The 21,271-nt window shown below is 36.0% G+C and overlaps 2 protein-coding genes across 4 annotated transcripts in view; one reads left to right on the top strand and one right to left on the bottom strand.

The window, feature by feature from the left end:
- LOC127985706 (high affinity cAMP-specific and IBMX-insensitive 3',5'-cyclic phosphodiesterase 8B) overlaps positions 1-8,518 on the top strand; it is a 48,298-nt gene extending 39,780 nt beyond the window's left edge. For all 3 annotated transcript variants that reach the window (XM_052587772.1, XM_052587771.1, XM_052587773.1), the window contains exons 18-22: positions 599-816; positions 892-1,030; positions 1,104-1,271; positions 1,881-2,010; positions 3,383-8,518. In XM_052587772.1, coding sequence (XP_052443732.1) covers positions 599-816; positions 892-1,030; positions 1,104-1,271; positions 1,881-2,010; positions 3,383-3,492 — 765 coding nt within the window. In that variant the 3' untranslated portion in view covers positions 3,493-8,518. The remainder of the gene's footprint in view (positions 1-598; positions 817-891; positions 1,031-1,103; positions 1,272-1,880; positions 2,011-3,382) is intronic.
- Positions 8,519-8,532: 14 nt separating this feature from the next.
- On the bottom strand, positions 8,533-18,052 carry LOC127985708 (WD repeat-containing protein 41). Its single transcript, XM_052587775.1, has 13 exons — positions 17,498-18,052; positions 16,711-16,826; positions 16,083-16,131; positions 14,811-14,939; positions 14,669-14,731; positions 14,454-14,565; positions 13,796-13,858; positions 13,503-13,604; positions 13,250-13,425; positions 11,801-11,922; positions 11,631-11,716; positions 11,248-11,384; positions 8,533-9,349 (listed from the first exon to the last, which is right to left on the bottom strand). Exons 1-13 carry the CDS (start codon positions 17,543-17,545, stop codon positions 9,209-9,211), a joined length of 1,344 nt encoding a protein of 447 aa, XP_052443735.1. The 5' UTR covers positions 17,546-18,052; the 3' UTR covers positions 8,533-9,208.
- Between the last annotated feature and the right edge of the window lie 3,219 nt (positions 18,053-21,271).

The raw sequence follows: 21,271 nt of genomic DNA on the forward strand, positions 1-21,271 counted from the left end.
GTAAAACCTTCATTGTAAATAAATGTATAGTTTATAAAGTAATTTTATCAATTAAATATAATAATAAAGTTGTGCCATACATTTACAGTTTACCTCAGCCAAATAAACTGGATTGAATCTGAATTTTATTAAAATGATCCAGAATGAATTATATAACTAATGAATATTTTTAATTATAATATTTTAATATTTATTTAATATTTTATGAACATGCATTTTTATAAATACAGTAAATTTAATATTTATATTAGATTACATTATTTAATATTAAACTAATTTATGGATAATCATATAATATTATTAAAAATAATATTTAACTAAATTTTAGAGTAAATTTTTCAAATAATTAATTAGTTAATTCAAACTAATTATTTTGAAAAACGAAACTGAACAAAAAAAAATTAGAACATTCAAAAAGCAAAAAATCTTTATACTATTTTCTTAATATTTTGTTTAAAATGCACTTAAAAATTGTGCATTATCTATTGATAAAGGCTGTTAAGTTGCCAGATTTTTGACTGATGCTGTTAATCTCATAAAACAGTCACTAATATTGAGGTGACTTTTTTGAGTTACAGTATCTGTGCTGTGTTTGCAGGGCAGTCTTGACCAGTTGGATGAAGTAGCGGCGCTGTTGGCAGCAACCGTCCATGACGTTGACCACCCGGGCCGCACCAATTCATTCCTGTGCAATGCAGGCAGTGATCTGGCCATTCTGTACAACGACACGGCCGTCCTGGAGAGTCACCACGCCGCTCTAGCGTTCCAGCTTACTGTACGAGACAGCAAGTGCAACATCTTCAAAAACATGGAAAGGTATCAGTGTCAGCTAAAGCTTCACTTGACTCGCGCTGATCCAGCACTAAACTCTCTCAACCTCTACCTACTCAGGACTCAGTTTCGAACCCTACGGCAGGCCATAATAGACATGGTGCTGGCGACAGAAATGACGCGACACTTTGAACACGTCAACAAGTTCGTAAACAGCATCAACAAACCCATGAGTGCCATTGAGGAGACGAGCTCCAGTGTAAGACGCACAATATTGTTTTTCCATACTGTATGAGTACAGTCTGACAAATGCAGATCTGCATGTGTTACAGAGTGAAGGCAGTGATTGTGAGGGTCAGGCCAGTATTCGCAACTCTCCTGAGAATCGTCTGTTAATTAAACGGATGTTGATTAAATGTGCTGATGTGGCCAATCCCTGCAGACCTCTGGAGCTCTGCATCGAATGGGCTGGTCGCATTTCAGAGGAGTACTTTGCTCAGGTAAAAACATTCAGTCACTATTGCACTTACAGTACATCCTTGCAATGAAATAAATTTTTTTATTGTCATTTAACTTTAATAAAATATTGTATTTCCAAGTGAAATATCGTTTCTGAAGTATAGTATAAAGTATAATATCTTTAATAGCTATATCGGAATATTTACTTCAAAAATGTTTGAAGCAGAAATGATTTATTGCACACATTATTTATTGAAAAGGCTAGTTTTAGTTTCTCGATTAAAAAAATAGATATATTATTCGTATACATTTATTTATTCAATTATATTTTACATAATATACAAAAACTAATAACCATCAACTATTTAAATTCAAAATACATGTTCTGAATTTAAAATTATAATTTTAATATTAATATTTAATGTTATATTAATATAGTATTAATATATATATTCATAACATTGCATGCATTATCTCTTGAAAAAGCACAGTTAAGATGCCACAGTTATTGACTAATTCTGATCATCTCAAAATGGCCAAATAATGGCAGATAAAATTATTCAGTCACTAAATAGATTTTTTATTTATATATATATATATATATAAATTTGTCTTTGCTTTCTGTATTTGCAATCTCCTTATTTCCTTAGACTGACGAGGAGAAGAGACAAGGTTTGCCGGTTGTCATGCCAGTGTTTGACCGGAATACCTGCAGCATTCCTAAATCCCAGATCTCATTTATCGACTATTTCATCACGGACATGTTTGATGCCTGGGATGGTAAATATACACACACTCACACACACACTACATAATAATCAGGGCTGCACCAATCAAAAATGTGATTGATATAATTTTTTTTTTTTTTTTTTTTTTTTTTTTTTTTCATTGTTTATGAAAAGTCCTCACAGCCAACTGAAAAAGGACAGGCAATCAAAAGACGGGCAAAAGGTTTATTTGCAAATCATACATTGCTCTCATGTCAATCATCTTGAACTAGTTTATTAGATCTTGCCTTAAGATTGCTGTAATATTCATGATGATCTTTATTTTGCAACAAAATCATTTGTGAATATAACAAAAATATGAAATATTTCACTCTACAACAAATCCATAAAAAAATGATTCTAATACACAATAATGAGGAAGTATTTTGTGTGTGTGTTTGGGAGAGAGACCGAGAGAGAGAGAATACTTTCCCAGGCATCTTTTTGACTCATCTGGTTCTCCTAAAAGAGATGAAATGGTCCATTAGCAGCAGTAGATGTTGGACTGGAGGGGTTGAGAATGGGGGTTGTGTTAGATGGTTGCTGAGAGGTTGTGATAATGTTATCCAGAGGTTGAGCTGACTGCGGCGAGCTTTGGAAACTTTAGGTTCTGTTTCCCACTGAGCCGAACCCCAGAGAATTAACCTGCTTACTGTCAACACACAACAGCCGTGATGTCACGGAAACTTTAAAATTGGTGGAGAGGGGAAGGGGTTAGCGTGTGTGTGTATGTGAGAGAGAGAAAGAATGTGCATCTGTGTGTGTGCCTTTGATTTCCGTAGTCTGGGGTCAGGATGCAGTGAAGCAGAATCTCTTGAGCTCTCCGCAGATTTAGTTCCCAAGGTCACGATCAGGTCAGTTTATCATAGAGGAGCTGCTTTCGCGTGTGTGTGTGTGTGTGTGTGTGTGTCTGTGTGTGTGACAGATTCAGCAGGGGGCACTGAAAACATCCTCAAGAGGATGTACCAGAAATCTGAGAGTGTGTGCATATGTGTGAACATTCAAATTGCCATATTTACACTCATGCAAACAACACATACACTCACGTCTGCAGTCCGTCTGCCAGAAACCAGTGCAGCCGAACAGATGGTGATCTGAGAAAGAAAAACATTCGAATTATCAACACTTGCCTACTGTTACATATTAGATAGATAGTGCTATAGTATTAGTGCTGGGCAACGATTACAATTTTTAATCGTGATTAATTGCAATTAATCGCATTGTTATGCACAAATCTAATAATGCATATATAATATTATATATATATATATATATATATATATATATATATATATATATATATATATATATATATATATACATATATATCATTAACAATTGTTTATTTCCTAGAGCTAATTTCTATCTCTCTTTCACTCTCTCAGCCTTTGCCAGTTTGCCAGGTCTTATGGAGAATTTGGCAGAGAACTACAAATACTGGAAGAACTTGGATGAGATGAAATGTAAAAGCTTACGGCCTCCGCCTTCTCAGTGACCCTCATAACTCTTTTACCATCGAGGTCAAAGGTCAGAGGTTACGCCATGAATGTAGCATCTCTGCCCGGCCTCCAAATTTCCGTCCATTGAACATAGATCAGCAGCCCTGTTTCCCTGACGACGCTCCACCCCTAGTGACAATCGTCCGGTAACAAGGGTAAAACAGACAAATGACAAAACGAATGCACTTTATCAGCATGCAGTCCTCTTCCAGCATCTTTTCACTTTCTTCTCTTCTCTTTTAAAATCCATCTGTTCTACCAGATGTTTTTAATGATTTCTGGACAGTGATTTTTTTTGTAATGTCTGACACAAGAAAACAAAGACTGATCTTAGTCCAGTAGAGGACTGTATATACTATATTCACTCAAATATGGAACTGAAACGTGAATGATCAGAGAGGTCTAGCTCAGTAGCTCAGTCTCACTGACACTCTGCTTCCAAATAAAGCCCTTTTGGCATTTGGATCTATGCTTCCACTTGTCTGTTAATGTTACATGTGCACATTTACAGACAAGTGGAATCATGGATCCAAATGCCAAAAGGGCTTTATTTGGAAGCAGAGTGTCAGTGAGACTGAACTACTTAGGAAACCAGAAAGGACCCAGTAGCGAGCCCTGAGGCATGCCTCATTTTCCCCAATACTGATTTGTTTAAATGCAACACAGATATTTTAACACAATATTGTTGACATAAGCAAATGTCAAGTTGCCAAAACAGAAGAAATGAAGACACGCTTGTATTCGGATGATGAAACTGTATTGACCAGCACTGAACGCGATTCAGTCTGTGAGAATGTAAAAACTGCGACGAATCAGCCCATTGTGGGCCGTCATTATTCCGGCACTTTCTGTATCAGAACGACTCAAGCCTTTTCTCAGACTCCAAGGACTGGTGTGTAATAATCAATAATTTTGATATAAATAGCCAATAATAACAAAGAATATATTTCTCAGAAACACTGTATATCCAGACACATACTGTAATAACGTGAAGCTTTATGATGAGTGTGAGCAAAAGTGTGTTTTTGTTACAATGTGCTTAGTGATGAATGTATTAGCATAATTTTTAAATTTTACACATGACAGTTAACATTCCTACTTCCCGCAACAGTCCGTATGGATGCAACATTCCCTAATCTTCAGTTATACTGTGTGTAAAGTCCAGCACAGCCTCATTAAGACCACCAACACAGTGATGTTTGCTCATGCTGATAGGTGGGATCGCACATAGTTTAAGTGTTACACCATTTTTACATATTATTTATTTACAAATGAGCTCGTCTGTATATCGCTGTTAGAATCTTTTTCCGTAGACACGCATCGCAGACGAGCTTCAAACGCTCAACTTTTGTAGGCCAAAAACCAGCGCCAAAGGTGCGTTTATAATCAAACACAATGATATGTTTTAAACAGATGTTTGACTAAATCCATTTCAACTGGAAAAAAAACTAGTTTAGATTTCTTGAAATCTTTCACACAAGACATTTTTTAAAAACTCAAACGTTTTTCTTAAACATAGCTATTGGTGTCATTTGTTATTTGCGCACCTCATTTTTACCGGGTTACATTTGGACACGTAGCTGAATTGCATTGATCACAAAAACAGGCTTAGTAGGAATTTATTAAATGTTTATATTCGGTCGACATTCGGCCTTTTACCCTTTATGCATTGTCGGAAAGGAGCTCTTGAGATCCTCATCTTCACAGTGAGTGTTCTAGAACACCAGCACGACACCACAGAGAGTTCTAGCACGTTCTGCACGTGTTCTAAATGCGATGACAACCTGTTCCTGCACGCATCACAAAGGCAGATGATGCCCTTGTAAGATGGCAGCGGTTGTTTTTGTTGTTTTTGGGTTGGCAGTGCATCACAGCGAGTGTTTTTAGGTGCTCCAGACAGCATTGTGTGGTTAAAGGTATGCGGTGCACATTCAGCAGCTCACAGGGTTTTGATTTTTCCCCTTTCCTGTTTTCTCATCATTCCTGATTCTATCTGTTTCCCTCCCTTTTTTCTTTTTTTCTTTAATGTGGTCACAAGGGTAGAACAGTGGTTTTGGTAGCCTGTATATGTGATGTATTACACATACAGGGTTCAAAAGTATATGTAATGTATTATATAAAGTATTCTTAATGCATTATAAATTTAGGATCAGTGGGTATCATCTAATATTAAGAAATCATCAGTATTGGTCTAAATCAGACAATATTTGTAGCAAATAAAATCAGGGATTCCTTTGTGAATTTTTTTATATGATATAAATATTCCTGTGTAGCCATTATGGTTTAACACATGAAACTGGTTTATGATTAAGGCGTTATGCTATTTAATAATTTTATAATTAATTAATTAAAAATCACTGTAATGTATTGCAAATATGGTACATAAAACTGATGTACCATAATGTATGCAAGTACATAAAACTGATTAATAATATAAATGCATTAAGAATTTCTTTATAATATACTATAATATATAATATACTATCATGCTTAATAGAAATTATACTGGTTCTTTGTGACCCATTTTTTGCCATTTATTTGGAGCTCTACAGCAGTACAAATTATGGCAGATGCTCAAGTCGCCCTCTAGTGGTAAATCTAGAAATCCACACACATGATTGAACTCAATTGATGCCGTTATATAGTTATTTTACATAATTATGAAATAACAAGTATCAAAGAGCTTGTGTTTGTTTGTCTCTTATGATCATTTTTTAGAGCAGTATAACCATGTTACCTAAAGTAATCAAGAACAGTGCAACAAACAAATCCTTAGACACACTTATATGTATAATTCATTTCGCAATATTACTAATTTCATTATATTTTATCAAATAACTGCAGCCTTGTAGAGCATAAGACACTTTAAAAGTATTTGAAAAAATCATAAACATAATTTTTTTTTAAACCTTTTAAAAATAGTGTATTTATAAATGTCTGTACAAACAGAATTTAAGTTGATTTGATTTATTTTTACGCATATATTCTATTAGAAAGTTTTAACGACTACAATTATTATAAAATATGAAAAATAGTCATAATAAAGAATAAGTAGGTGTGTCCAAACGTTAAATGTGCCCTTCATGGAGAGGATGTGCTCTCATTTAGCTCTTATTGTAGTGGTTCGCTGTACATCACTGCCAGTTTTGACATCCTGTAGAGCATAATGAAATGAATTTCCATTCTACATTCCGGTTCATCGCGTGACTGTATTGACTGAACAAAGGCACAGTAACCTGTAACGATGAACAAACACCAGTGGAGATTCAACTCCTCTCAGACCAGTCTGGATTTAGTCTGATTCTGGCTTTGGAGCCGACCGAGATAAAGCCATAGATCATTCTAGAACTAATCATGGAAGTGCAGGTCAGAAGATGATGTATCTATTCTCTCTTTTCCTGTCCTCCACCCTGCTCATCCTCTTTCTTCCTGTCTTTCTGTGTTTGAAAAAGCTCCTGTATTATCCTGCTTCACAAGCAAACATTATATACTGCATATTGCATTCTAACACAGGGTTTCTAGGTCATTTAAAGTACAATGTAATCAGGCAAAATCCTTTTTAAGCTCCGATGTTTTCATTATGAATTTACGTGGACTCTTTTACAGATATATATATATAGAGAGAGAGCGAGAGAGAATATTCAGGTTCATGCCTTAATCTCTATTATAAAACGCTCCTCGTTCACTTGTCAACACTGATGATGAGATTCATCATAAACCTGATTTGAAGTACAGAGTGACTGTACAGTGTGATTGTTTTATTCCAAAGGCCCACTGTAATATTGACATGCTGATTAGTAGTTGTTCTGGTGCTCGTTGGTTTTGTTTGTTGTTGAATGTTTAGTGATGAACATGTGCTTAAAAGAACAGTCTGGCTTCAAAGTATTTGAAGCATGATGTTGATTACCATAGAAAATCATTTTGACTCGTCCCTCTTTTGTTTTTTGTTTTTATTTAGAAATTATTAAAATCAGAAATGTAAAGCTTATATTTATATAAAACATGTATAATAAGTAATTGAAGGATAAAGAATTAGTACTATCGCATAATAGCAATATCAAGGACAGTTTTCACATTTACACATTTGAATATTTGTGTTTACTTCATTTAAGCATTACTGATGTTATGCTTGCATTTAATGTCTGGCCTCATATTTTGCTTTCAAAAAAATGTTGTTGTTTTTTTACAGTAATGAAAAAAGAGAGATAAATCAGAGTTATTTTTTATTTGAAGTCAATATGTTGCCATAAATGCTGTCGAGAGCCAGAATATTTCATTGGAGATGGTTAGTGTATCTTATAGTTTCACCCATTAGGTTCATTTCTTATTTCAGATTTAATTGACTTGCTATCTTCAGTGTAACAGTGGCAGAATCGCTCAGGCTCATGGGAAGCGCTCATGCTCCATCCATTATCTGTACATTATTTGTTATGAAACAACTTTTCAACTACCTAAAGTATTAACAATCCTTTGTGTAATAACTCAATACTGATCAGCCCATAGTCAAATTTGAATGTTTGTCAATCTTTTTGAAGTGTCATCCATCACGCATCACCCTCATGATCAAAGGGCTCTCTATTAGCATACCATGTTGACCTCAAAATGACATCATAACCAGGGGCGGGGCTTGAGACAGCCTGTTCGATTAGCGAGCGTGAACTGAACTGCTGAGTGCAGGATTTGTGCCAATTACTGTATTTCTAAAGTACGGGGAATGAACACTAGCATCATCCCTTGCACAAATGTATATAAACTATTTTTTATTAAACAAATACATCACTGAAAGAAAAATTGGTCACCTGCCATTTAACAGGTTTGTTTCTTTCTTCGAAGGGTTTTATTTTATTGTATTGTCAGTTGTACAAAAAAAAATTATTCAATGTTGCATAAAATGTCTGTTTGCTTCGTTCACTTCTGTTTGATATTCTGTCTCTGTGTCTGCTGTCGTTTGGAGACGCCTCTCCAACTCTGAAACCATTGTGTTTGTGAGACACTCGTAAAAAAATAAAAATTTGCAATAAAGTGGTTTTGATTGAATTTACAGACACACCAAGCTATAATCCGTTTTGTCAGTTAAAATAAATACACAAGAATCACACCGATAACATTTTACAATCTTAGTTTCATTTGTTAACATTTGTTGAATCACCAACAAAAAGTTACCTATACTTAACATTAATTAAGCAGTTATTACTATATAAGTCATTAATTTTTATGCGATTTAATAATTTTAGTATATCCAGTTAAATGAAAATAAGAAATGTTGTGACTGGAATAAAATACTTTTTAAAATATATTTCAATATTAGTTTTTTTAATTCAATTTTAGTTAGCGATAATAATAATAATAATAACCATACACTGTGAACGGACAACTGTATTTATAACCAATGAGACTTTATTGTAAAGTGTTATCATTGAACTTTTTTAAAAAAAGATTTAAAATGACATAAAAACACAATTACAATATGTACATGCTTACAAACATTTACTCTAATTTCATAAAACCAACCAATTAAAATCACAACATCATAAGCATTTTATCATAACGACACAATGTGAAGTTAAAACACTGATGCGACAAAGCTTTGCAGATGGTTAGTAAGGCAAAGAAAGGTGTTCGTATTTAAAACACAGCCTGAACCCCGGGCCATGAGAGAGACTTCAGAGATGATGATGATGATGATGATGGGGAAATCCACTGAAGATCGGATCACAGTTTCTGGTTTTCCTCGAGTTTCTGGAAGACAGCGAGACTGCGGAGCTGAGACTGTAGCTCTCCATCCTTCCAGATGATGAGCAGGTGATCGGTAGAGCAGGTGACCAGACCCTTCTCCTTAAAACTCAGAAACATCTGCAACACAAGACACACTTCTTTACTTACACTGTGTTGACTCAAACTTGAAAAAGCAGACTAACCCAAACCACCCGCAAAAATAATGCTCTAAACTATAGCATGTAAAATAAAATAATATTAATGAATTGAAACACTTAAGATACTGAATTGAAATCTAAACAAAACTAGCTAAACATAGCTGAAGTGTCTGCGTTCTTTTGCTGCCTCAGTAGACCGAAGGCAATGGTTTTATCAGTAGTCATATGTGGCTCTCTGTGACCTTGGCATTACTGGAGCCAGTCTCTAGCAGCGACAGGAACTACAGCATTCTTACACTTTAAACACACAACTAATAATAGAAGTGTAGGTCATTAGATGATGTCTCTATTCCCCTCTTTTCCTGTCCTCCACCCCTCTCATCCCCTCTCTTCCTGTCTTGTAGAGTTAAAAAAGCTACTGTGGCTCCTGTTTGCAGGCACTGATTTGTCAAAACAACAATTTTATTTTTAAGAAAGGGGATTAATAGAATAATCATTCTTTATTTTATACATGTATAGAAAATATATATTTGTGGAAAAAAAACGGTGGAGAAATGCTTTTTTTCACAAATATATATTTTTCTATACAAACGGTGGAGAAATGCTTTTGAAAAGATGTATTTTAAAATGACGGAAACCGTTTTTAGTGTGATCTCAGTTTAATAAAAACATTGTAGGCCTACGTTAGGCTTAATTGTAATAATTACAAAGCGTGTATCGCGAATCATTTGATTCAGTTCGGAACTTCAAAGCGTGTATCGCGAATCATTTGATTCAGATCGGAACTTCAAAGTGTGTATCGCGAATCATTTGATTCAGTTCGGAACTTCAAAGCGTGTATCGCGAATCATTTGATTCAGTTCGGAACTTCAAAGCGTGTATCGCGAATCATTTGATTCAGATCGGAACTTCAAAAAGTGTATCGCGAATCATTTGATTCAGTTCGGAACTTCAAAGTGTGTATCGCGAATCATTTGATTCAGTTCGGAACTTCAAAGCGTGTATCGCGAATCATTTGATTCAGTTCGGAACTTCAAAGCATGTATCGCGAATCATTTGATTCAGATCGGAATTTCAACGCGTGTATCGCGAATCATTTGATTCAGATCAGGTTTTCGGGATGTTTTTGTCAAAATGCCATCTTTGCAAGTATCCTCATGAACACAGAAGGTCTTAAGTGATAGCAAACAGCTGAGAAAGAAAACACTTGTAACAGTATACTGGATCTGGGCAGCTCTTAAAGTGACACCAGTCTATTCCCGCTGTGTCATTCATGGTTAATCAAACAACAAAAGAGAGAAAATGTCTTAGTGCTCTTGACTTAATCAACCTATTTTTAAATCTTATTTAAAACAAAAATAACTTGTGATATATATCATTACTGTGAGATAAAATGACTCATTTTGTGACATAAGATTTTGGTCATATATCCCTTATCCCTTGGTCATATGTACAATAAGTGTAGAAACTGTACATGCTTTAAAATAGCAGTTCACCTAACACATTTTGTTCATCATTTATTCACCTTCGTTTCTTTACAGGTTTAAATCTGAAGTAAATGATGACAGAAGTCACTGTTTTTATACACGAAACTCCCTGAAGCTGACTGAAAACATGCAGTATGACTTATGATAATGATTAGATAATGCTAATGTGATGGGTGTGCTGTTGAGACATGGAGCACATGTCAGAGGATCAACGTGCAAGTTGAGTTGTATGTAGATCACATCCTTCACTCTGTCAGAAACTTTGCAGGTCAGAACGATTCTCCGCTTCATTCAGGATCAATGTGTCCTAACAGAACACTGCTCCTACACACTAAATCCAAAGCTTCTAAAACTAAAACCAGTTCTTGTGTTATGTCACATGATGCCGTACCTGCACAGCCCCAGAGTGACCAATCAGATCACCGATCAGTTCCAGCGAGCGCAGACCAGGGACTTCTGGGATTTTCTTGGCAGGAGGGCCTGTCTGCTTACTTGACTTACCAAAAGTGCCAAACATCCCGAAAAACCCTGAAAGAGGACAAAAACAATGCATTAAACTCATGCTTTTGAGTCACACACACACACATATATCCTCTACACAGGAAGGCAAAATAAATGATGATGGGGCAACATCTGGATCAGTTTCAGAACGAGGACAAGAATGAGGGTAGGAAGGATGTGGGTTGTGATGGAAAGAGGAAAGTGTTGAGAAGAAGGTATTTCAGAGATAAAAGGGATGGATGGAAAGAACAGAGATGTTTGTGTCCTGCTCACCTGAGGAGGCGGGTTCGGCAGGCAGGGGGAGGTCCTGTAACTCCCACAGCCTCACACTACCGTCCTCGGAGCACGACATCAGGCGCCTACGACACAAACAGAGAACACCTGGCTTTACTCCCATGTCTCACAGGGATGTTTTGGAGGAGTTCTTCTGATGCGTATCATACCCGTCCTCTTGCAGCATGGTGTGTAAGACATTGGAATCGTGGGCCATCTTCCTGTACGCCACCACACTCTTCACTAGCACATTAAAAACATACAGACCACTGCCTACAGCCGCCACTATAAACTGAGACAGAGATATAACTGTGTAAGGAAAACATGCGAGATATAATTAACATAGATTTTTTACAGTGGGGCTCGAAAGTTTGGGCACCCCCTGCAGAATCTGTGAAAATATGAGTAATTTTCAAAAACTAAGAGAGATCATACTAAATGCATGTTATTTTTTATTTAGTACTGTCCTGAGTAAGATATTGTACATAAAAGATATTAACATTTAGTCCACAAAACAAAAAAAATGCTGAAATTATTAAAATAACCTCACTCAAAAGTTTGGGAACCCTTGGTTCTTAATACTATGTTCTGTTACCTGATGATCCTCGACTGTCTTTCTGTTTTGTGATGGTTGTGCATGAGTCCCTTGTTTGTTCTGAACAGTTAAACTGAGCAGCGTTCTTCAGAAAAATCTTTAAGCTCCTGCAGATTCTTCAGTTTTCCAGCGTCTTTGCATATTTGAACCCTTTCCAGCAGTGACTTTATGATTTTGAGATTCATCTTTTCAGACTGAGGACATTTGAGGGACTCAAACACAACTATTTAAAAAGATTCAAACATTCACTGATGCTCCAGAAGGAAACAAGATGCATTAAGAGCTGGGGGGTGAAAACTTTTGAACACAATGAAGATGGCCAAATTTGTCTAATTTTGTTGAAATATATATATTTTTTCCATTTAGTTCTGCCCTTCGTAAGCAACAGAAGATACTTGTATGTTTCCCGGTACACAAATTAAGTACAATTTACCTTGATCTTCAAATTCCAAAAGTTTTCACCCCCAGCTCTTAATGCATCTTGTTTCCTTCTGGAGCATCAGTGAATGTTTGAATCTTTTTAAATAGTTGTGTTTGAGTTCCTCAAATGTCCTCAGTCTGAAAAGATGCATCTCAAAATCATACAGTCACTGCTGGAAAGGGTTCAAATATGCAAAGATGCTGGAAAACTGAAGAATCTGCAGGAGCTTAAAGATTTTTCTGAAGAACGCTGCTCAGTTTAACTGTTCAGAACAAACAAGGGACTCATGCACAACCATCACAAAACAGAAAGACAGTCGAGGATCATCAGGTAACAGAACACAGTACTAAGAACCAAGGGTTCCCAAACTTTTGAGTGGGGTTATTTTAATAATTTCAGCATTTTTTTTGTCTTGTGGACTAAATGTTAATATCTTTTATGTACAATATCTTACTCAGGACAGTACTAAATAAAATATAACATGCATTTAGTATGATCTCTCTTATTTTTTTAAACTTACTCGCATTTTCACAGATTATGCAAAGGCTGCCCAAACTTTCGAGCCCCACTGTATATGATTTACGCTAGAAGTCAGTTTCTTACCTCTCCGTCTGAGCTCATGTGTTGAATGGATCTCTCGATCTGTTTTAGTCTGACCTCTGATTGGCTGTCTCCCGCCGGCTCCTCCCACAGAATGTGCTCATACGCCTGGATCGTCCAATCGACTGAATCCCAGATGATGAGCTCACCGATATGAGAGCCGCTCGCAAACAAGCCGTCTGAGATCAACAATAACCAGCTCTAAACACAGCAATACTCAACAAACCGAAACGATCTCTGCTGTCAAGTGTCTCACCGCTGATGCTGATGAGAGAGTGGATGGTGTCCTGATGGTCAGCTAGATGACGCATGGCCATGACCGCAATGTCTGATCCAGACAGGCTCAGCTTAAATATCACTGGAACATTTCAAATCATTCATTTACCTACAAGCACACTTATCAAAAATAGCTTTAATAACATGAAAGTTAACTCAACAGAGCTTTGAAATTAAGATTTTACAAGGACCATGTCAGCTTTTACTAGACCAGTAAGTGTAATCTTTTCATATTTGTTTTTTAACATACATTTTATGAAAAAATTCAGTTACCGATCTCTTTATCCATGGCAGCTGCAATGAAGTTCTTCGGTAACTCCACCATGGCTGAGATACCTTGAGAAATAAAGCAGATGATTTATTAAAATATATTTAAATACACCTCTGTTCAAAAGTATGGGGCCAGTAAGCGTTTTTTTTTTGTTTTTCTTCAAAAACATGAGTACATTTATTCAGCAAGGATGCATTAAACAATGTTATAAAAGATTTCTATTTCAAAGAAATGCTTTCCATTCATTGAATAACCCTAAAAAAAATTTTTTTTATAGTTTCAACAAAAATATTAAGCAGCAGCACAGCTGTTTTTAGCATAATATAAATAAACATTTCATGTGCAGCCAATGAGCATATCAGAATGATTTCTGAAGGATCATGTGACATTGGAGTAATGATTATCTTTGATCAAAGGAATATATTACATTTGAAAATATATGATCATTTATATGTTATTTCAAATTGTAAAAATACTTCACAATATTAAAATGTTTTACTGTACTTCTGATCAAATAAACGCAGCCTTGATGAGCAGAAGAGAAAAAAATAGTTGTAGAAATGATACACTGCCACTTGAATATTTTATTAAAACTATTGCCAACATGTTGTAGAGATGTTCTTGTGTTTATTTGTTGTGTGTGTGTGTGTGTGTGTGTACCTGCATCGCTGTGATGAACCGTTTTACACTGCAGCTCAAAGTCTCTGTTCCAAACACACAGTTCATTTCCACCCGAGAGCCACATGTCCAAACGAACCAACACCAGCAAACACTGATAAACAGACACCTCCATCAGCGCACAAACACACACTGAAGGAGGAGCAGACCGGTCCACACACACAGTCCAAAGTCCACATCTTCATCACACACTGTACCTTCACTGACGACTGGAGATCAGATATGTTCTGCACTCGGTTTCCTGAATCTGGATCCCATAACTGCTGCAGAATTAAGGACAAGCACTGACACTAAACACACACACACACACACTTTAGCAGAAGCTTGTGTAAAGGATACACTGAGCGTGCGGTCTGATGATGCAGTAATGAGCGCGGCGTGTGCGTTTCTTCCTCTGATGATGGAGTATGATGTCATTGCAGTGATCTGCTGTGTGTGACCGCGCAGCTCCAACAAACAATCTCCCGTCTGAAACACACACACAAACACACACACGAATGCTGCTGTTGCATTTCTATTGAGTGTTGGAGTCACACAGTAAATGTAATAGAGTTGCAGGGGACAGTTTAAACTGTTAAAAATGTTTTGTTTTTAATTTATTTAAGAACAGAACACAGTCTGTTTCAAAACATAAAATAAATGAAATCAAGCATAGAGTATTTTACATTATGAACTATATTTTGTATATATTTTGTGGCACTGCCCCTCCAAAATACCTGATAAAAAAAACATACGCACAAACATAAAAATGTAAACCTTCACATGTGTATGTAATCATGTACATATATAAATGTGTGCATATAAAAATAAAATACAAATATTAAAATATTTTTCATATTTTACAAGAAAATTGTATATACACATTTTTATAAAGAGCATAAAAAATTAAATCAAACAAATAAAATTATACACATTCAATCATATATACATTATAAAACAAAAATGTATATATTAACTTTTTTTCATATTTATAACGCAGTGTAAATAAAATTCAAAAAAATTTTTACAATATATTTTAATATTTATCATAAAGAAGATATATATTAGTAGTAGTGCCGGGCAACAATTAATTGTGAATAATCACATTCAAAAAAATGTTTTGTGTGCATAAAATATCTGTGTGTACTGTGTATATTTATTATGTATATATAAATACACATACACCTGCAAGTATACTTTTAAGAAAAAATCTTGTTTATATATTCAATATATTTATATACAATATAAATTATATGAACATAAATATATACATGTAAATATTTTCTAATTATATACTGTATGTGTGTTCCTTTACATATACATAATAAATACACACTGTACACACACATATACTATGATATATAATATGATTTTGGATGCCATTAAATGTGATTAATTGTTGCCCAGCACTAATTATTAGAAATATGATGTTACACCATATTACAAATAATTACCATCACAGGAGGCTTATGAGAACTGAGTCCCAATGCAAAAAAGTTCCCGAATTAATTTCATTTTATTAATAAAAAAAAATTATATTAAATAATAATGTTAATATCATTTATGCCAAAAGACTAACAACTATACCTTTAACTTGAAATTAACATATTCATAAAGTTCTGTTCTGCTCACCTCAACATTCCATATAAGCACCTGGCCGTCGTCACCTGCCGACGCAAACCTGCCAGTCACAAAACAAAAAGTGCAAAGTATAACATCGCCTGCACATTGAACAATCTCATGATTCTGAAGTGACCTTTGACCCATCAAGCTCAGAAACGAATGGTGCTCAGGAAGAACAGGAGAATGAAACTATGATAAAGGGATGAGGTACAGGAAGTTCGGAAGGGATCGGAGATGAGAAACAGGACTCTGGACTCTAAAAGCAATCAGCGACGTTCTGCACACTGACCTCACCTCAAACTCATCAAGAGCAGCCAGCCATAACACACACACACACACACATATACACACACACACTCTTCCAAAAGCGCTTCTCCATCACTTCAATAAAAATAAGCCCTCCACTGTGTGTTTGTATATACATGAGCTTTTTAAAGGCCTCATGCAGACGCGGTTAATACAGACAGGCCTAGAGCTGATGGACACTATCAAGTGCACACACACGCCAAACTCCCTCAAGCTGTGATGATTAAGCTCTTGTCACGCTCTGTAAGTTTGCTTTTGGAGAGGATCTGGCTCAGTCTTAGCTGTCAATCACTGGTCAGAGGCAGAAGAGGAGGAGAAGAGGATTGCTTACCTTAAGTCATCAATCTGCACCAGAAATCGAACAATGTCAAAGTGTCCTTTCAGCACCTGCATCTCCGTGAAACAGTTTTTGGGCTGTTCCTCCCCAATGAACAGCGCCGCGCTCTTCTGCCCACGGAGAGAATATAACAGACAAAGGAATCATTGCTTCAATCTAGCTCAGAATGTGCTGAAATGACTGCTGTTTGCTGGAGTGCGTCGGCCTGTCTCTCTGATACATGTACTGCAACTAGAAGAGCAGTCTTTAGGAGAACTGGACACTGAAACCTGCTTCTCGTCTTCTGTTTATTAGTAAATAACAGCAATAACCTGAGCATACAGGTCATGCCACAAAACTGGAGTTTTTGTGACTTTTAAAATGCATGGCTGATAATAGTTTTTAACTGGGTGTTATTACAGGCATTTTTCTGAACACATCAACAAAAATCTAATTGCTTTACGTTTAAATGCTGCAGTGTTCTTTTATTCTTTGTCTAATTTCTAACCCTAAAACCAGCCAACCAACTAAAATAGTTTAAAAAATAAAATAAAATAAAAATTACTAGCATTAATGTTTCCCTAAAATAAACATTTCTGTACAGTATATTTTTTATATACAAAAGCTTTAAATAAATCACACAAAAAAAAATTATAATTCCAAATATTAACAAAAACTATATTATAGTTTATAACACACACACATAGATAGTATACATGACACAGAGATCAGTTTCATAGAGTTCCCCACAAACACTGTTGCCAGTTTTTTTTTGTTTTTGTTTTTCGCGGCTTGTACTCACTTCCACTGTTCCCTGCGCCTCTCGACCTCCCAGAATCCACCGCAGCATCTTGGTCTTTTAAAAACCAACTGTCTTTACATGCAAACGATTGGATTTTGGGTGCTAATAAATCACAAGACAAATCAGTGTAGCTGCATTTTGCGAAACCGTCTGGCAGAGACGCGCGGTGCGTTCTGTTGATACTCGTGATGTTTAGAGTCTTTATTAAAACACAAATTCATCAGTCATCTGAATCTATATTGGAATACATTTACATCTGTGACACATCGAAACATTGTAGCCAGATTTGACTGACAGGACGCGTCACGTGTCGCGAATGATATAATGTATCAGTTCCGCGTCGGTTTTACTTTAGATCCAAAAACACTTCAAGTCAATTGACCTTCGATGATCAGAAATGTTTATATTAAATCATTCTGAGAGAATTTCCGGACAAATTCGTCAATGATGTATGACAGCCTCAAATCAGCGGCTCACTACAAACAGTCTACAAACTCACGTGACCAGCTACGGATGCTTCTAGGGGACACACGTGACCCACAGTGTTTCCGAAGTGAAGAGCACCAAAGATCTAGTTTATCTTTTATTGCAAGTTGGTTTCTAGATGTACCGTAACCCTCCCCAAATTTAAACAAAATAAGCGGCATATAAACAAAACTTAATATGTTTTTTTTTTTCTGTAAGCAAATTCTCGTTCTATATTATTATATTTTTAACTGTATTGATTTTATTGTGATTAATTATATATGTATATGTATGTAAGTTATTATGTTGTTGTTCTTGTAATAATAATATATAACAACAAAATAATTCTACCATGTATATTTTTCTGTAAAAAATATTATTGGCAATAATAATGTTTTTTGTATTGCTGGTTATCATGCCGCCGCTAGGTGTCAGTATACACCAACTCGAAAACCCTGTAGGGGTCGGACATGACTGTAATACTGAACACTAACGAGGTTATCCACAGCTTTAGGGACTCACTTCAGTATATTCACTCACTTATGTCTGTGATCTCCTCCCAAATGTGTTATTCACACACATAAAGGCAACGGTATAATATAAAGGTCACCGTGTGTCATGGCATCTACTGAATAATCAAGTAAACAGATTGAAGTAATACTTTAAAGCCTTTTCTCTGGCTACATTCTCCCTTAGGTCTTCAAAAGAGTGAGAGTGATGGACTCTGTGTGTGAATGCGGAGTAATTATTTGAGGATTACCATCACCTCACCTTACAGAGATGTGGCCCCTCTCAAAATCCCACAGGCCCCTGTGACCTGCACACACACACACACACACACATGTTCTCAGATAGAGACGAGTGTGTGAGCTAGTGTGACCTTCATGCTGAGCTCTAGCGTTGATTTCTGATTTAGTGTCAATCCGCTGCGCTTGTCACGCCAGGCGAGGTGCTTTCCACAAGGTAATAGAAAAACTCAAGGGCAGGGAGAGAGAGGAGAGAGAGGGAGATGTAACTATCTGAACAACGTCTAAAGAAACAACAGAACAGTCCAAATGCAAGAGAAATTAAAGTAAGAATGAAGAAAAATGTGACCACTAAAAGTTAATTTACATTCCCTGAGGAAAATACAAATGTTGCCAGACAGAAAAAAAAAAGTATTATTATCATTGTCATCATCATTATTATAAAACAACTCAGCAGTATACTATAATAATAGATCAATGTAAAAACAGAAAGAACAATCATAATTCAGTATGCATAAAGAATAATAAAGAGATAACTATAAGTTTGAATAACTTCCTAATTATAATTGATAAGTCCAAACCTATCAGGATTAGCACACATGCAACAATATCTTTTATATCACTTCTGAACTTATATTAAAGACAACAAAAATAACGACTTTATTCAACCATTTCTTCTCCTCTGTGTTATTATCTGCTGCGCAATTAGGAGCGCACCATGACGCATGCGTGAAGCGCTGCTGACGCAGGAGCCGCGTTCTGACGTAGAACCCGGATGCGCTGTGCCTAGTTTTCAGTCGGAGGAATGTGCAAGTGGTATTCTCGCGAACGCGAACTCCGGGTGGAGACTCACGTGGAAGAGAGGACTTGTTGAATAAAATCGTTATTTTTGTTTTCATTGCGCACAAAAAGTATTCTTGTGGCTTCATAATGTTAAAGTTGAAGCACAAGTCACATGGAATATTTTGACCTTTCTAGGCCTTAAAAGTTTTTGTTGTGTTGCTGTCTATGGAGGGTCAAAAAAGACCCTCAGATTTGATAAAAAAATAACTTAATTTGTTTTCCAAAGATAAAATATGGCCTTAACTGGTTTGAAGCTGACATAAGGGTGAGTAAATAAAAACAGAATTTTCATTTTTGCGTGAACTATCTAATGCCTTGGTGTAGACATTAATATATTTATCCTTATAGTTATTGTTTCTGGTGTGAATGGGCCTTCAAGATGCCCTCAGTCACCATTATTATAACACAGAGGAACCATATAGCTGTAGTCACTTTCAGGAATTTTTTTTGTTGTTCAATTTGATGAAAGATTAAAACGCTGACAGCCAATCGGAATCCACCTGAATTTAAAGAGACATAATTTAAAGGACAAAGCACAAACATTTTTGAATAAATAATAAGTCATGGTTGGTTGGTGTGACATAGTGTAGCCATGCCCCCTTTCATTAGTGGGAAAATTGTCTTCTGCCTTCTGGTTTGTATTTAGATCTTAGCGATTTATGAATGGCTCCTTTTACAATCTTCCAGGTTTACTGACATTTGTTATGATACCTGCTTCAAACACAATGCTCATGATAACTATCGTTAACTCTACATAAATAAATCCACTTCCCCGGCTAATTACTCCTTGACAGCAATGCCATGGAAATAGCTTTACAGAGCTAAGATCAAAGACAGCATTCTAAAGATGGTTGCACACTTGTTTCTCTGGCTCATAAGGTCTATAGTTATAGTTACCCTTATAGTTATGCTTCTTGGATTGAACAGGTCTTTATTCAATATGCAAAAATCACAATTACTTTTTATGTTCACAAATATATAAAACACACAGCATCTGGTCATTATAGTGGCATTATGTTAGACATGAACAGTGAAATACCCTCTGGTTTCTGACTCAAGATATTCACTGTCTTCAGTTCAGAGAGAGAACAGGACAGATCATCCTACTCTCTCTCTCTCTCTCTCTCTCTCTCTCTCTCTCTCTCTCTCTCTCTCTCTCTCTCTCTCTCCTCTCTGCTTCTGTCCATCTAGCGAGAGCAGAATAGATGGTTATTCTAAAAGGTGCTGATTTCAGCTATAAACTGTTGGGGGAATCCGTGTGATGTTCAGTAAGGCTTTCCCATACAGAGACGGAGTAGAGAAGACAAACTCGTTTATGAGCAACACACAACCCTGTCCTCCTGTATTACTCACACACTAAATTCTGCTTTACACACACACAAACTAAAGCAACACTTCAGGGGATTTGTGTGTAGTGTGTGTTTTTCGCCTACCAAGCAAATGCAGGTGCAAATCTAGACTTTAAATCAATGTTGCACTTGCATTTTTGAAAGTTGCATGAGCTCATCTTAAACCAAAAGGCAGTTCTCTAGCAACCTTGAACACAATAGCAACTGTATAGCAACCACCTACAACGATCACTTTGGTTTGGGCAAATGTATTTTGCAACCATTAAAAATGTATGCTCTATACGGCATGAATATGGGTTGTATGAATTAAATTTTAACGTAGTCCTCTTTGGATAATAAAGTGTCAATTGAATGCATAAACTTCAGAATTT

The sequence above is a fragment of the Carassius gibelio genome, chromosome B21, assembly GCF_023724105.1.
Source record: "Carassius gibelio isolate Cgi1373 ecotype wild population from Czech Republic chromosome B21, carGib1.2-hapl.c, whole genome shotgun sequence".
Lineage (NCBI taxonomy): Eukaryota > Metazoa > Chordata > Actinopteri > Cypriniformes > Cyprinidae > Carassius > Carassius gibelio.

Excerpts from the sequence above, each read along its gene's own strand:
- LOC127985708 (XM_052587775.1), bottom strand. The coding sequence starts at position 17,545 with ATGCTGCGGTGGATTCTGGGAGGTCGAGAGGCGCAGGGAACAGTGGAA. Across the intron at positions 16,132-16,710 it reads GTGCAGATTGATGACTTAAG|GTTTGCGTCGGCAGGTGACG; the intron begins GTAAGCAATCCT and ends TGTGACTGGCAG. Across the intron at positions 13,859-14,453 it reads GGTTCATCACAGCGATGCAG|GTATCTCAGCCATGGTGGAG; the intron begins GTACACACACAC and ends TTATTTCTCAAG.